The following is a 13957-nucleotide window of genomic DNA, read 5'->3' as shown; positions in this document are numbered from 1 at the left end:
GCAGTTGACTGAGTTAAGGTGATCAGCTTTTTATAATTTGGATACCTGTATGAAGTCTTTCCAGACTCAGTCAGCAGTTTAGGTGTGAAATGTAACATTTCCTGAGACTGAAAAAGGAACAAAAATGATTGTGAACTCATTGAAATGGGAGCAGAAATTGCCCCCCCGTCCCAACTCTCTAAGTACTAAGGAAGGTTAAATTTAAGGGGACTTGGTTAAAGGTGCTCCCAAGACGATTTGTCTCTCATTTGAGTGACTTCTTCAGTTTTGACAAGTTAATAAAAATGTTAAAGTGAAACACTGACATTTGTATTGGGAGCCTCTCCACCCACAAGCTGCTGCTGCTTCAACCTCTCTGGATCATCAGGACACAGCTGATCCTCTCTTCTGTCCTCAGACACATCAAGGTTTGTCTTTGACGTGGACGGATCTGGTGGGGATTAAGATGTCAAACTCTATTTTGGACATTCTGGTGACCCAACATTCCTAAACTGTTAAAGGAACGTCCCGTTCAAGGTGACCAGAGCCCTTTGTAGCATGGCTTTCCCCCCATTTGTTCTGTTGGTATCTACTAAAACCTTCAATAAAGTCAGAATGTAGTAACACATCCTGTTTAGGTCAAGACCGAGTCCAAAGTGGGTCGATACCGAGATTCCAGACATAATCTTACCCAACATGCAAAACAGAACAGAAAAAAAGCAACAGATCTGCTGTGGTTACTGGGATTAACCAGCGCCATAAAGCACAGCAGCCAATCTTCCAGTTGTGGTCCTGCTTTAATAACAGTTTGTTTCTTTAAGATATTTACTCACGTCCTTCATGTACGTCAGGTGCAGCCTTGTATTCTCTGCCATCCACCCTGAAAAGAAAAACACAAATACAGCAGCTATTTCATGAGAAGAGTTAAAACAGTCAGATTCAGTTAATGGCACTGGTGAATCCACATAACCATGGTCACACCATGTTTGCCATCTACTCAAACTGAATTTTTACATTCACATGAAACAGGGAGTAGTCTGGAATGGTGGGCTCTAATAATGGCCAATCACATCAGCCCATTTCATCCACTAAGGGTCCAAACAGCATAAGACAAGACTCTGGGTTTCTCTGGAGGCAAAGTGTCCCACAGCAAAGATATATTAATATTTAAACCATAAATATCAGCTTCATGTCACCACAGCTAAAATAAAACTATCCACATTTCCTCCAAAGAAGACCACGTCTGCGTTGAGGTAACTTGATATCTCAAGAGATGCAAAAGTTCCTATTTTCAATGATTTTGACAGTGGACATTTCCTACATTTTCTTTTGTTACTGCAGACATAATTGAATACAACACACATGAAAATATGAACAAAAGCACATCTACAATGGTGGATGTAAGTGGATGTATGTTATGTTTGCACATAAATATGGTTTAATTGTTAATTAAACATAATAGATCTATAACAGTAACAGGGCCAGGGAACTGACCTCAGAGTTTCCAGTTCAAAGCTTGGACTCTCCAGAAAGTCACACAGCAGCTTCACTCCTGAATCCTGAAGCTTGTTGTCTCTCAGGTCCAGCACTCTCAGAAGGGAGGGGTTGAACTTCAGAGCTGAGGCCAGATTAGCACAGCTGATCTCTGACAAACTGCACCACCTCAATCTGAATAAAGAATAAATAAAGTAGATACAATATTTAAAATCCAATCAGATATGTACAGGATTTTGTGTAGCTCAACAATACTGTGTCCTAATCAATTTCTAGCTCTTTCCTGAGTAGAGTAGATTGACATTGTTATTGTTATTATTATGCTGTTATTGATTCCATCCCAAGACCCAGGCTCACAGCTTCCAACCTAAGCCCCAGGTTCACAGCTTCCATCCCAAGCCCCGGGCTCACAGCTTCCAAACTAAGCCCCAGGTTCACAGCTTCCATCCCAAGCCTTAGATTCCCAGCTTCCATCCAAAGTCCCAGGTTCCCAGCTTCCATCCCAAGCCTTAGGTTCCCAGCTTCCATTCAAAACCCCAGGTTCACAGCGTCCATCCCAAGCCTTAGGTTCCCAGCTTCCATTCAAAGCCCCGCTTCCCAGCTTCCATCCTAAGCCCCAGGTTCTCACATTACATCTCAAGCCTTAGGTTCCCAGGTTCCATCCAAAGCCCCAGGTTCCCACCTACCATCCCAAGCCCCAGGTTCCCAGCTTTCATTCAAAGCACCCACTTCCCAATTTCCATCCCAAGCCCCAGGTTCCCAGCCTCCAACCTAAGCCCAAGCCCCAGATTCCCAGTTTCCATCCCAAGCCCCAGGTTCCCATCCTCCAACCTAATCCCAAGCCCCAGGTTCCCAGCTTCCAACCTCAGCCCAAGCCTCAGCCCCAGGTTCCCAGCTTCCAACCTCAGCCCAAGCCTCAGCCCCAGGTTCCCAGCTTCCATCCAAAATTCTCTCTTGAAAGCTGTGAAAGCTGTTGCCGTAGATATATGCTAAAGCCAGAGGCTGACTGCGGTCAACACGTAAAAGTGTGCACAGAGATGAGAAGCTATTTACTGTTCTTCTATGCTGGTAGGTATTCTTTTTTGGCATTTAATGGCAGACTGGAATCTTGTAGGAAATCTTTATGCTGCCCCAGTTAAGTCCAGAAAAATTGCATCCCCTGTACCTATGTTACCTGTGGTACTTTAGGAAAACAAGTACCGTCACAATTTCAGAATTTTGGCATTGACTTGGTACAGATGTATTGGTTCTTGTGACATCCCTAGTATGTATATAAATTAGGTTAAATTGTTAGTTAAACATATGAGATCTATTATAATGACAGAGAGTCGGTGAACTGACCTTAGAGTCTTCAGTCCACAGTCTGGACTCATCAGAAAATCACACAGCAGCTCCAATCCTGAATCTGCCAGGTCGTTGTCACTCAGGTCCAGCTCCCTCAGATGGGAGGGGTTAGACATCAGAGCTGAGGCCAGGGAAGCACAGCTAATCTCTGACAAACCACAGCCCCACAATCTGTATAAAGAATAAATTATAAATGATATGTGTGGCTCAACATTACTATGTTATAATCAATGAGTTTTTTAACTCATCCAGAACTCCATTCTGGGCAAATCTGGTAAATACTTCGGGAGGAAAGGTGCTGTGAAAAGAGAGGGTGCAACACATAGCATCATAAACCCCCTGTGCTCATAAGAAGAGGATACCATCAGTGTGTACTCATTTATTTAAGCAAAAGCCCATGACAGGCTGTGGTATGTTGTGATTATATTACGGTTTAGGGGCGTTATTTGTCCCAATGCAAAGCGGAGGGACACTAAATAACAGTAACTTGGTTTGAATCCTGGTTGGCAAACAGTAAATAGGTGTGTACAGTTGGTGAGGCCCTGTCCACACTTATGGAGGTCACATGTAGGGTACCAAAGGGCTCCACCTTCAGACCATTGTTGTTTTTAAAATGATGCTTTACGCAGATGATTCTACCTTATTTGTACCCACTGGAAAATATACTATTAAGAGCACTATGGCTCTATGGCACTCTTAATAGACGACTGTCTCTGTTAAGAGACTGGTTGATTATCTTCACAGTGAGGGTTAGTGATAGTTAGTGATGAGTGATAGTTCACATTTATGGGAGAGAGTCTGAACCATGGGCACGGAGTTGCAAGTGGGATTAGTAACTTCATATTGTAATTGCCTGTTTCCATCAATGTGTATGTTTCCATTTATTGTGCTTGTTGTTTCCATTGAGTTTTTAGGAAAGCTTTTAAGTGGTATAATCTAGGATTTTGTCATGATAGTCCTTTGAATTGCTGTGCTTTCTAATTCCTAAAAAAATCAAATGCTTTATGTGGTATATAAACTATATAATCAACAGTCAGTAAACTGACCTCAGAGTCTCCAGTCTACAGTGAGGACTCTGCAGTCCAGCAGATATAAGCTTAACTGCTGAATCCTGCAGCTTGTTGAGACTCAGGTCCAGGTCTCTCAGATGGGAGGGGTTGGACTTCAGAGCTGAGGCCACAACTTCACAGTGAGTCTCTGAGAGATGACAGCCAGGTAGTCTGTCAGAACACAAATATTACAAAATATGTTATTATTTAGAGGACACTTCATATTTACTTCATGCATTTGATGTTAAACAGTTTGAAATTTCCTTTTTTTTGATCAATGGTAAGGAGTAACCTTAACCTTAACCCCGAAAAAAAAACGTTATCAAAAGAAAAGGCGATGGTCAAAGAAGTGGAGACAAAGCGAGCATGGACTATACTTGCTACATCATGATATGGAGGCTGGTGCGCTGTGCCGCCGGCTGTTTTGATTTTGTTTCCCGGGGGTTTCCTCGCCGCCTCGTCACCTCGCTTTCTGATTGGCTACATGCTACAGTCCACAGGCTGCGTGCTCGTTTGTCCCCGGGGGACACCACACACAAGGAGAAATCGGGCCAAAACAATCCAACATGTTGGATATCCCCGATTTGAGATGGGAGCGGTCCCGACGTCCTTCCGAGCAGACGAGAGCAGTCTTAACACACCACACATGGCAGGAATATCTGATCAGATTATTTTACCATAATCAGAGCATCCTTAAGATTGTCGGAAGGGGTGAATAGGGGCTAAAATCGGCCTAATTATCCTGCCGTGTGAACCAGGCTTTAGCCCGGCTTTCTAGGATTTTCCAGAAAGAGATGGTCAACTTTCTGGCTATCAAAGAGCAGGTACTTTTAACATGCATCTCATAATTGTAAAGCAATACAACTAAATTCTAGGCTGTTCAGGTGAGGATTGTGCAACTGCCTTTATCAGGTTCCAGTGACTATGAAATGCCTGAAGAACATCAAAGATGCAGGTGATGCACAGCCCCCTGGCTCATTCTTGGCCCAACTGCATAGTGACCTTGACAACCCTGCAGGATTGGGTGCATTTAACATCATCGATGAGGAGGAAAGGGAGAGGAGGCTAGGTGAAGCCCACAAGAGAGGTTCTTTGGTCCCGGTACAGGACACAGGTACATTTGTTTTGATTGGCTGCTAAGTATCAGTCAAAGACAAATAAAGTCCAGTCTTAGTTTGATTGAAATGTTATTTCCACAGGGAGTCAATCAATAAAACTTAATAATTTCCTTTGTGCCATGTTTAGGTAATGGAACCTTATCTTGATGGCCTCCAGGACAGCCTTGACAGAAGGTTGCAAAACCTCAATATCATGGGAGCCTTTCACGTGTTGGGGCCCCAAGCAGTCAAGGAGGATGATTCCATCAGCTTGGAAAACATCAAGACCCTGTCCACCAAATTCCTGCAGCAACCGGACTGTCATGCACTGCAAGAATGGTCATCTTTTAAGCAGCATATGCTGACTGGAGCATTCAAGGTAAATTAGACACAATGCAAGTTCTTCAGAAACATGACTGAGGAGCCCTGCTTAATTGCCTACTGTCTGTGTTGTAATGTTTCAGGATATGGACCAGCTTACCATAATGAGCAAACTGTCATCCCAGCACGATGAGTGGTATCAAATCTACCCCTCCCTCAGTAAGCTGGCAGCCATTACCCTTACAGTGCCAATCTCAAGTGTCAACTGTGAGAGAGATTTCTCCACCATGAATAGGGTAAGACATTTCAGTGTTATGTGAAATGAAAGATTGTTTGGCTATCAATATCCCTCACTTCACTCATTTTTTAAAATTCTTTTATAGGTGAAAACAGACTTAAGGAACAGGCTGCAGGGGGACCATCTAGCAGCATGTATGCTGCTCAGCATCAATGGGCCATCTCTTTCTGAATTCCCCTATAACCGAGCCTTGGAGTTATTTTTCCAAAAACCAAGAAAAATTAAATGAGCACAGCAAGGCTGCCAACTTTGCCACTGAGGCAAAGATGCAATTTGTTTCATTATGAATGGTTTCATTCTCTAATTTGAGTTTTTGGTTTCTCTATGATTGAAGAATTTCTTGTTCAGACCGACCTGCCCCCACTGCTAAAAAAAAGTAGTACTTTCATTCAGAGACTGGGGTCCATGTCCCATTCTTGTCCCGTGTGTCACTTAAACGTAATTCTTTAAACCCTGCCCATGATCTTTCCCTAACCTTAACTAAGTGGTTTTACCCTGGAACATCTGGCTGAGCGTGAGACTATGTTGCGAAAACAGCTCAAGAACATTTGTGAAGAACTGAACTACTAATCTATACTGATTTATAAAGTTATAAAATCTGGACTTACTGAGCCTTTCTGCAGTTCATCACAGCTGGAATCAGTCTCAGTTTTCCCTCCAGTGATGTGTTGTACTTCTTCAGGTCCAACTCATCCAGAACCTCCTCTGACATCTGCAGCATGTAGGCCAGAGCTGAGCAGTGGATCACAGAGAGTTTCTTCTCTGATCTCTTGTCTGACTTCAGGAACTCTTGGATCTCCTGATGGACTGAGTGGTCGTTCATCTCCGTCAGACAGTGGAAGATGTTGATGCTTCTGTCAGGAGAGATCTTTTTACTGTTCATCTCCTTCAGGTTGTTGATGGCTCTCTGGATGATTTCTGGACTGTTGTCTGTCTGACCCAGCAGGCCTCCTAAGAGTCTCTGGTTGGACTCCAGAGAGAGGCCATGAAGGAAGCGGACAAACAGGTCCAGGTGGCCATTTTTACTCCTCAGGGATTTATCCATGGCTCTCTTCAGGAAGACATCCAGGGATGGGTAATGGTCATTGTCCCTGTCATCATCACCACCATCATCTTTATCCACGGGTGGGGAATGGTCATTGTCCCTGTCATCATCACCACCATCATCTTTATCCACAGGTGGGGAATGGGCATTGTCCCTGTCATCATCACCACCATCATCTTTATCCACGGGTGGGGAATGGGCATTGTCCCTGTCATCATCATCACCATCATCTTCATCCACAGACTGGTAATGTTCTATGTCCCTGTCATCATCATCCAGAGATAAATCAATGTTCTTGTATTTCCAGTCTTCTCCCAGGAAGTCCTCCAGTACCTGTGTGTTCCTGTTGGTGTAACAGTGGAACAGGTAGACTGCAGCCAGAAACTCCTGAACGCTCAGATGAACAAAGCAGTAGACTGTTTTCTGGAAGAGCCCACTCTCTGTTTTGAAGATCTCTGAACAAACTCCTGAGTACAGCGAGGCCTCTGTGACATCCAGACCACAGCGCTCCAGGTCTTCTTGGTAGAACATGATGTTTCCTTTCTGCAGCTGTTCAAACGCCAGCCTCCCCAGCTTCAGAAGAACTTCCCTGTCAGCCTCCGTCAGCTCCTGTGGACTCGTCTCATGTCCCTCAGCATACTTGAGTTTCTTCCTCTTTGTCTGAACCAGCAGGAAGTGTGAGTACATGTCAGTCAGGGTCTTGGGCAGCTCTCCTCTCTGGTCTGTAGTCAACATGTGGTCCAGAACTGTAGCAGTGATCCAGCAGAAGACTGGGATCAGACACATGATTTGGAGGCTCCTGGATGTCTTGATGTGGGAGATGATTCTGCTGGACAGCTCTTCATCACTGACTCTCTTCCTGAAGTACTCCTCCTTCTGGTCGTCAGTGAAGCCTCGTACTTCTGTTACCCTGTCAACACACGCAGGAGGGATCTGATTGGCTGCTGCAGGTCGGGAAGTTATCCAGACGAGAGCCGAGGGAAGCAGCTTCCCCTCGATGAGGTTTGTCAACAGCACGTTGACTGATGACTTCTGTGTGACATCAGAAACAACCTTCCTCTTGTTGAAATCCAGTGAAAGTCTGCTTTCATCCAGGCCGTCAAAGATGAAGAGAACTTTAGAGCCAGCGAGCTGCTCTGCTGTGAGCTCCTGTAATGATGAATAGAAAACACGGAGCAGCTCCAGAAGACTGTACTGCTCATCTTTGATCAAGTTCAGCTCCCTGAAGGAAAGAGGAATCACCAGATCCACATCTTGGTTTTCCAAACCCTCGGCCCAGTCCAGACAGAACTTCTGCACTGAGAAGGTTTTTCCAACGCCAGCTACGCCGATCATCATAACGACTCTGATGTGTTTCTGTTGGTCAGGTAAGGCTTTAAAGATGTCGCAGCACTTGATTGGAGAGTCATGGAGGGTCTCCATCTTGGAAGCTGTCTCAAGCTGCCTCACCTCATGTTGGGTATTAACTTCTTCACTCAGTTCGTCTGTGATGTAGAGCGCAGTGAAGATCCTGTTGAGGGGGGTTCCACTTCTTGTTTCATCTACTCCTTCAGTTACATGTTCATATATCCCCTTCACAAGGATCTTATGTTTATGTGTACCAGCGTACACTGTGAGAAAATACAAAAAGTCTATTCATTAATTGATTGTATATATCAATTTAAAACAAATGAAAATGGAGGACTTAGATTTCTTTAAATGTAATGACTACACATGAAGAATCCTGTTTTCAGACATCATCAGACAGATGTGTAATCTTACTTGTTCTGGATCTTTCTCCACACAGGGGACAGCAGGAGTCTCCTGATGAAGCAGACTTGTCCCAGTATGAGGTGATGCACTGTCTGCAGAACCAGTGTCCACAGCTGGTAGAGACTGGATCCTTCAGGACACCCTGACACAAAGCACAGCAGGACGGCTGCTCCTCCTCAGATACATAAGACATCTCCTCTCTGTGGACACAAAGACATGTATTTTAAAATGAAAAACCTTTTATAAGTTATTGTAACAAAACATTGTACCAACAATGTCTAGATGATCATAGAGCAGAAAGCTGCCACCTGCTGTTTTGGTTCATGAATTGCAAAATGTCAGGATGAAGGGGACTATAGATCAAGTGGTGTGGTTATCAATAAATACTCTCTCGGGCAATCACATCACTGTTTGAAGCCATAGACTGTCCAAAATATGGATGTAGTCTCCGTGCCGTCACCCATAGGTTTCTGAAGAACCAAAATGAAGCTCAAAGTGGGCAGCTCCCAGTGGCTCTGTAGGCCAATTCAAAAATGGGCAAAAAGGTGGAGCATGGATGGAGCTGAGGTGGGCTGAATGAAGACAACAGCCTACAGTCTTGGGGGCAAGTGTCTGCGGAACTGAAGAATGGGGGAATGGGCAGGGGTGGAGCAGAAGACGTCAGGCGGACGGCCTGAGGGGCAGGGTAGAGGGCCGGGCTGAAGGCCCCAGGCAGACGGGCAAAGCACCTATGGTGGATGATCAGGAAGTCACAGATGTAGGTGAAATAGCTCATAACTTGGGACAACAGAGGCTCTGGAACTTCGGGCAACAGAGGCTCTGAAACCTGGGGCAACAGGGGCTCTGGAACTTGGGACAACAGGGGCTCTGGAACTTGGGACAACAGGGGCTCTGGAACTTGGGACAACAGGGGCTCTGGAACTTGGGACAACAGGGGCTATGGAACTTGGGACAACAGGGGCTATGGAAGTTGGGGTGACATACGCTCTGGAACTTGGGACGACATAGGCTCTGGAATTTGGGACAACAGAGGCTCTGGAACTTGGGACAACAGGGACTCAGGAACCTGTGGGAGTGGGACTCATGCTCGATGTTAGGTGATGGCATCACAGCTCACGTTCTCTAGGAACAACTTCAGAACACTTCAGGTGTCGTAGTTCAGACTGGAGATGCGGGTTTGGTGATCCCCTGGATGTTATCACAGAGCACTTTACACTTTCTGCTAACGTGACTTGCTTCCTGATTTCCCAAACTACAGAGCAGCCTGAGGCCAAAATCACAGAACGCATGTGCATTATGCAAAAACATTAGTGCCTTTAAAATAAATTTGGATTACCTCGCTTTTATCATGTTTATTTTGACACCCTTATTGTGAAGTAGATTTTAATAAAATCACAGATTTCATAGTGTAGAAAAAAAGCTATTGAACCTTAACTGTCCTCATATCCAATATGTTCAGCTTACAGTAAAAACTGTCTCTTACTTTGTGTCTGAGGGTCCAGGTTCATCACAGCCAGATACTACAGACTCTGCTTCGTCCTCCTCTTCCTCTACATCACTCATCTTCTGATGTCTGAGAGGAGACAAGCACACAATAACCATGGTGGTAATATGAAGACATTACTTCCACTTCTAGCCTGATGTCGTCAGAATATGAGTCTGATACTGCTCCACAGGGCTGTGATTATGGGGCGTGTTTCAACCGAACCAGGAAAGAAAATGTGTGTGGCAATGTGTATACATACGTGATCGCGGTTCTCTGTTCCTCTTTTAAAATGAATACGCTGTCGATATCTTCTATAACAGACACAATGGCAGTCATCTTTGTTGTAAACTAATTCAACCCAAGCACTCTTTGGTGACATGGTTGATTACGTTACTGTTGACCATCTGTCCATCATCGTATAAAGCCCGCCCTGATAATTTGATTGGTCCGAACAGCTCTGGTTCGAGCATAGTTGCACCACAACGGATCAAGTCCATAACGAACTTCCCAACCTCAAATGTTGTGGGCGGGGCTAAGTTCGGCTGGCATCCAGGCTATTCCACTTCATCAAGGAGACAGTAAATCTGATCTATAACAAATACTTTAAACCACTCTTTCACTTTGTGTCCAGGAACTTTCATATTTGATCAATTATAATATGTTTTAATCATCCAGCCTTACATAATTAAACTCTTGGTGAACAACTTTTCTTCTCTACAGCAATGTATTTATGTTTAATATTTTCATTAACGCGTCATACTGTTTCTCTATGACATATTGTTTTCCTCTCTCCATTCATTGTCGGTTTACTTTTTTTATGAACATGCAGTAACAAGAAGAGGATGTAAACATTTGGTTTATACAAAATACAGTATGTATCTTACTTTGTGTCTGAGGGTCCAGGTTCATTACTAGGGTCTGGAGGATCCTCTTTAGACCGGCCCCTCTTCATAGACATCCTGTACACTCAAGACTCTGATGCGTCCTCCCCTTCCTTCTCTTCCTCCACATCACTCATCTCCTCACGTCTGAGAGGAGACACACACAATAACCATTATTTCTATAGTTTAAACACTCTCTTAATGTCTATAAACACTTAGGGCGTGCAGCGCCTGGTGCAGGTGTGTTTAGGGCGTGTACGAATCCACTTTTGCTAGTTTATCGGCGGAAAAAAGGGTCCGTGTGCCGGGGTCATGGTTCTAAAGGGTTGTACTTAGTGTCTTCATTAATCAGAGGGGTGTTTTGGGCGTAACATGCAATCAACCAATCAGAGATCATCTCCCATTCCCTTTAAAAGCCAGGCGCGTTTGGACCTTGGAGCATTGCTGTTATGATGGAGGATTTACACCGTAATATTTTTATTTGTAATCTTCTGCATGTGTGTGTGCTGCTGTGCGTCCCTGTGTGTGTAACAAGCATAGTGTGCGCGCTGTGCACGAGCCTAGGAGCATTTTACTAATGCTCTGTTAAAATAACAATTGTTCAAAAGAAAACTCCATGTCCAATATTAAATGAAGTTAACTGTTGACATAATCCAGTAACGTGAGCTATTTAAATGAGCTGATACATGGTTACACCTGATTGGCTCTGACCAGTGTATCTCTGTGTGGACTTGGTCCAGTATGTGTAATCCTCAGAGAGCTGTCTGTGTATGTGTATGTATATGTTCACCTTTTATTTACAACAAACATTCACCTAACCCAGAGAGGAAGCAACACCATCTTAAAATCAATAGAAAGCTGCTAAAACTTTGAGTTGGAAAATAATTTAAATAAATCAGGATGATTAGGATGTAAAAGAAAACACAGATATGTAAAGTACAAGTAGAGGTGATTTTAATGGGGAGGCTGTGTTTATATTTGATATCTTAGTATCAAACTGTGGTGGAAGAAGTATTCAGATTACTGCAGTAAAAGTACTAATACCACACTGTAATAATACTCTGTAACAGTTAAAGTCCTGCAGGAAAAATGTTACTTCAGTAAAAGTGTGTAAGTATCATCAGGAAAATGTAGTTAAAGGGTTAAAACATTGTAGAAAGTGTAAAGGATCCAACCAGTTGTGTGTTTAATGGTCTACACACACACACACACACACACACACACACACACACACACACACACACACACACACAAACATGATGTCAGCTGGACTTGTAGCCGTTATATTGTTGGTTAGTTTACTTTAGAATCAAACATCAGATTTTATAAACTACATGTGTTTTGTGTGCAAGAATATTAATGTGTAAAGTAACTAGTAACTAAAGTAACTAGTAACTAAAGCTGTAACAGATGAATGTAGTGGAGTAACTAAAGTAACTAGTAACTAAAGCTGTAACAGATGAATGTAGTGGAGTAACTAAAGTAACTAGTAACTAAAGCTGTAACAGATGAATGTAGTGGAGTAACTAAAGTAACTAGTAACTAAAGCTGTAACAGGTGAATGTAGTGGAGTAACTAAAGTAACTAGTAACTAAAGCTGGAACAGATGAATGTAGTGGAGTAACTAAAGTCCAATATTTCTCTCTGAAATGTAGCGGAGTAGAAGTAGAAAGTGACATGAAAAGAAAAGACTCCAGTAAAGTACAAGTACCTCAACATCTGGACTGAAGTACAGTACTGGAGTACATGTAGCCTATTAAAATGTCTATGTGTACCGTGTTTATAGCCGTGTGCTGTGTGTGTGTGTGTGTGTGTGTGTGTGTGTGAGAGAGAGGAGTTAACTTCCTGAATCACTTCAAGTTGATTCTGAAGTAGCACAGCGTGCCAGTGAAAGCAGTGCTCTGTTTATTTAAATGTGAAAACTCAGTCAAAATATTTTATCCCTAAATTAAACCACAATAATAAACGTGATTATCATTCCGGCCGTTATATAATCATTAATACATTATATAATCATTAATACATTATATAATCATTAATACATTATATAATCGTGCAGCTCTTACCTGAAACCAGGAAGTGCCAGCGGGACCCGTTCAGCAGCTGCTCTTCTTCTTCTTCACATTAAACATGTTGGAGTCACACAAAAACACCTGAGCGCGTGACACAGAAACAGCTGAGCGCGTGCTTCTTACCGGACAGACCGTTTAAATTCCTCCCGAGTCTCCTCCGTCCCTCAGACCCCGGTGTGTTCTGGAGGATCTGGAGGAGGAGCCTCGTGCACTGTAAAAAATGAAGGTGTGGTGCATGAAGTCAAAAATGACCCGGATGATCATATGCTTCATACCTTCGTTTATGACGCTTGTGTTTTAACTTTTTCAATGTTTTTGTTTATGTTTTGTTTGCATTTCTATTTTTCGACGTTTTGGCGCATTTTTGTTTTTTTTTCCCAAAAGAAGATTTTGACATTTTTGACAAATGAAATGAAAGGCGATCTTTTTGGACATATTTTTTGCTTTCAATGCACACACACACACACACACACACACACACACACACACACACACACACACACACACCAAACTTGTGAAATTAAATCTGTTCCTTCATTTATTTAAAGCTTTTCTTATGTTTTGAACACTAGTTTAACTCTGGTTTATCTGGTTAATAATCTATGATGATGGTGTTGTAAATTAACATAAATACATCCATACAACTGTTAACACCCAGATATTATCTCTTAGAGGTACTTGTGGTTCCCTCGGGGGAAAGTTATCTCAGATGATCTAACGGTTCCATCTCTGATCTGAGATGTCTGTGAACAATAACAATAAAGTTGTAGTTGAGTTTGAATGTCCTTCTTTAACCAACAGCTCCAGCTGCTGTCTAAAAGACAACACTACACCACCAATCACTGCTTCCTCCTCAGACTTCTTTATTCTCACCTTCACAGCAAACACACAAATCACTCACAAACACACAAGTACATCAAGTATAATGGAGGCTGCTAGTCTTCCTGTTTGGGGGGTTAATAGTACTCCATAATAGAAGTCCAACCAGGACTTTACATCTGACCACTGCACATATACTGTAATACACTGGTTCTCAAGCATTTTTCACTAATGTTCCCCTTTGAACAGTGTTTTTAAGCCATGTACCCCCTAACCAGTCTCTATAAAGAGGAAGAAGACAGCGATGTCAGAGATAGATT

General features: G+C 43.0%; 2 protein-coding genes and 1 long non-coding RNA gene across 3 annotated transcripts in view; 1 reads left to right on the top strand and 2 right to left on the bottom strand.

The window, feature by feature from the left end:
- The window catches only part of LOC116057839 (protein NLRC3-like), a 556293-nt gene that overhangs the window by 23539 nt on the left and 518797 nt on the right, over positions 1–13957 (bottom strand). Inside the window, exons 17-19 of the mRNA XM_035998138.1 lie at positions 813–859; positions 306–430; positions 46–107 (exon numbers count right to left, since the gene is read on the bottom strand). Coding sequence (XP_035854031.1) covers positions 46–107; positions 306–430; positions 813–859 — 234 coding nt within the window. The remainder of the gene's footprint in view (positions 1–45; positions 108–305; positions 431–812; positions 860–13957) is intronic.
- LOC118494353 (zinc finger protein 862-like) lies at positions 5277–5875 on the top strand. Its single transcript, XM_035998205.1, has 3 exons — positions 5277–5342; positions 5428–5580; positions 5668–5875. Exons 1-3 carry the CDS (start codon positions 5322–5324, stop codon positions 5809–5811), a joined length of 318 nt encoding a protein of 105 aa, XP_035854098.1. The 5' UTR covers positions 5277–5321; the 3' UTR covers positions 5812–5875.
- LOC118494355 lies at positions 9896–10864 on the bottom strand. The gene is made up of 2 exons (XR_004896478.1): positions 10750–10864; positions 9896–9952 (listed from the first exon to the last, which is right to left on the bottom strand). It is a non-coding gene; the product is annotated as an uncharacterized LOC118494355 (long non-coding RNA).

The sequence above is a fragment of the Sander lucioperca genome, chromosome 23, assembly GCF_008315115.2.
Source record: "Sander lucioperca isolate FBNREF2018 chromosome 23, SLUC_FBN_1.2, whole genome shotgun sequence".
Lineage (NCBI taxonomy): Eukaryota > Metazoa > Chordata > Actinopteri > Perciformes > Percidae > Sander > Sander lucioperca.
Note: the sequence above shows the minus strand (reverse complement) of the source record. Positions and strands in the feature narration are given on the sequence as shown.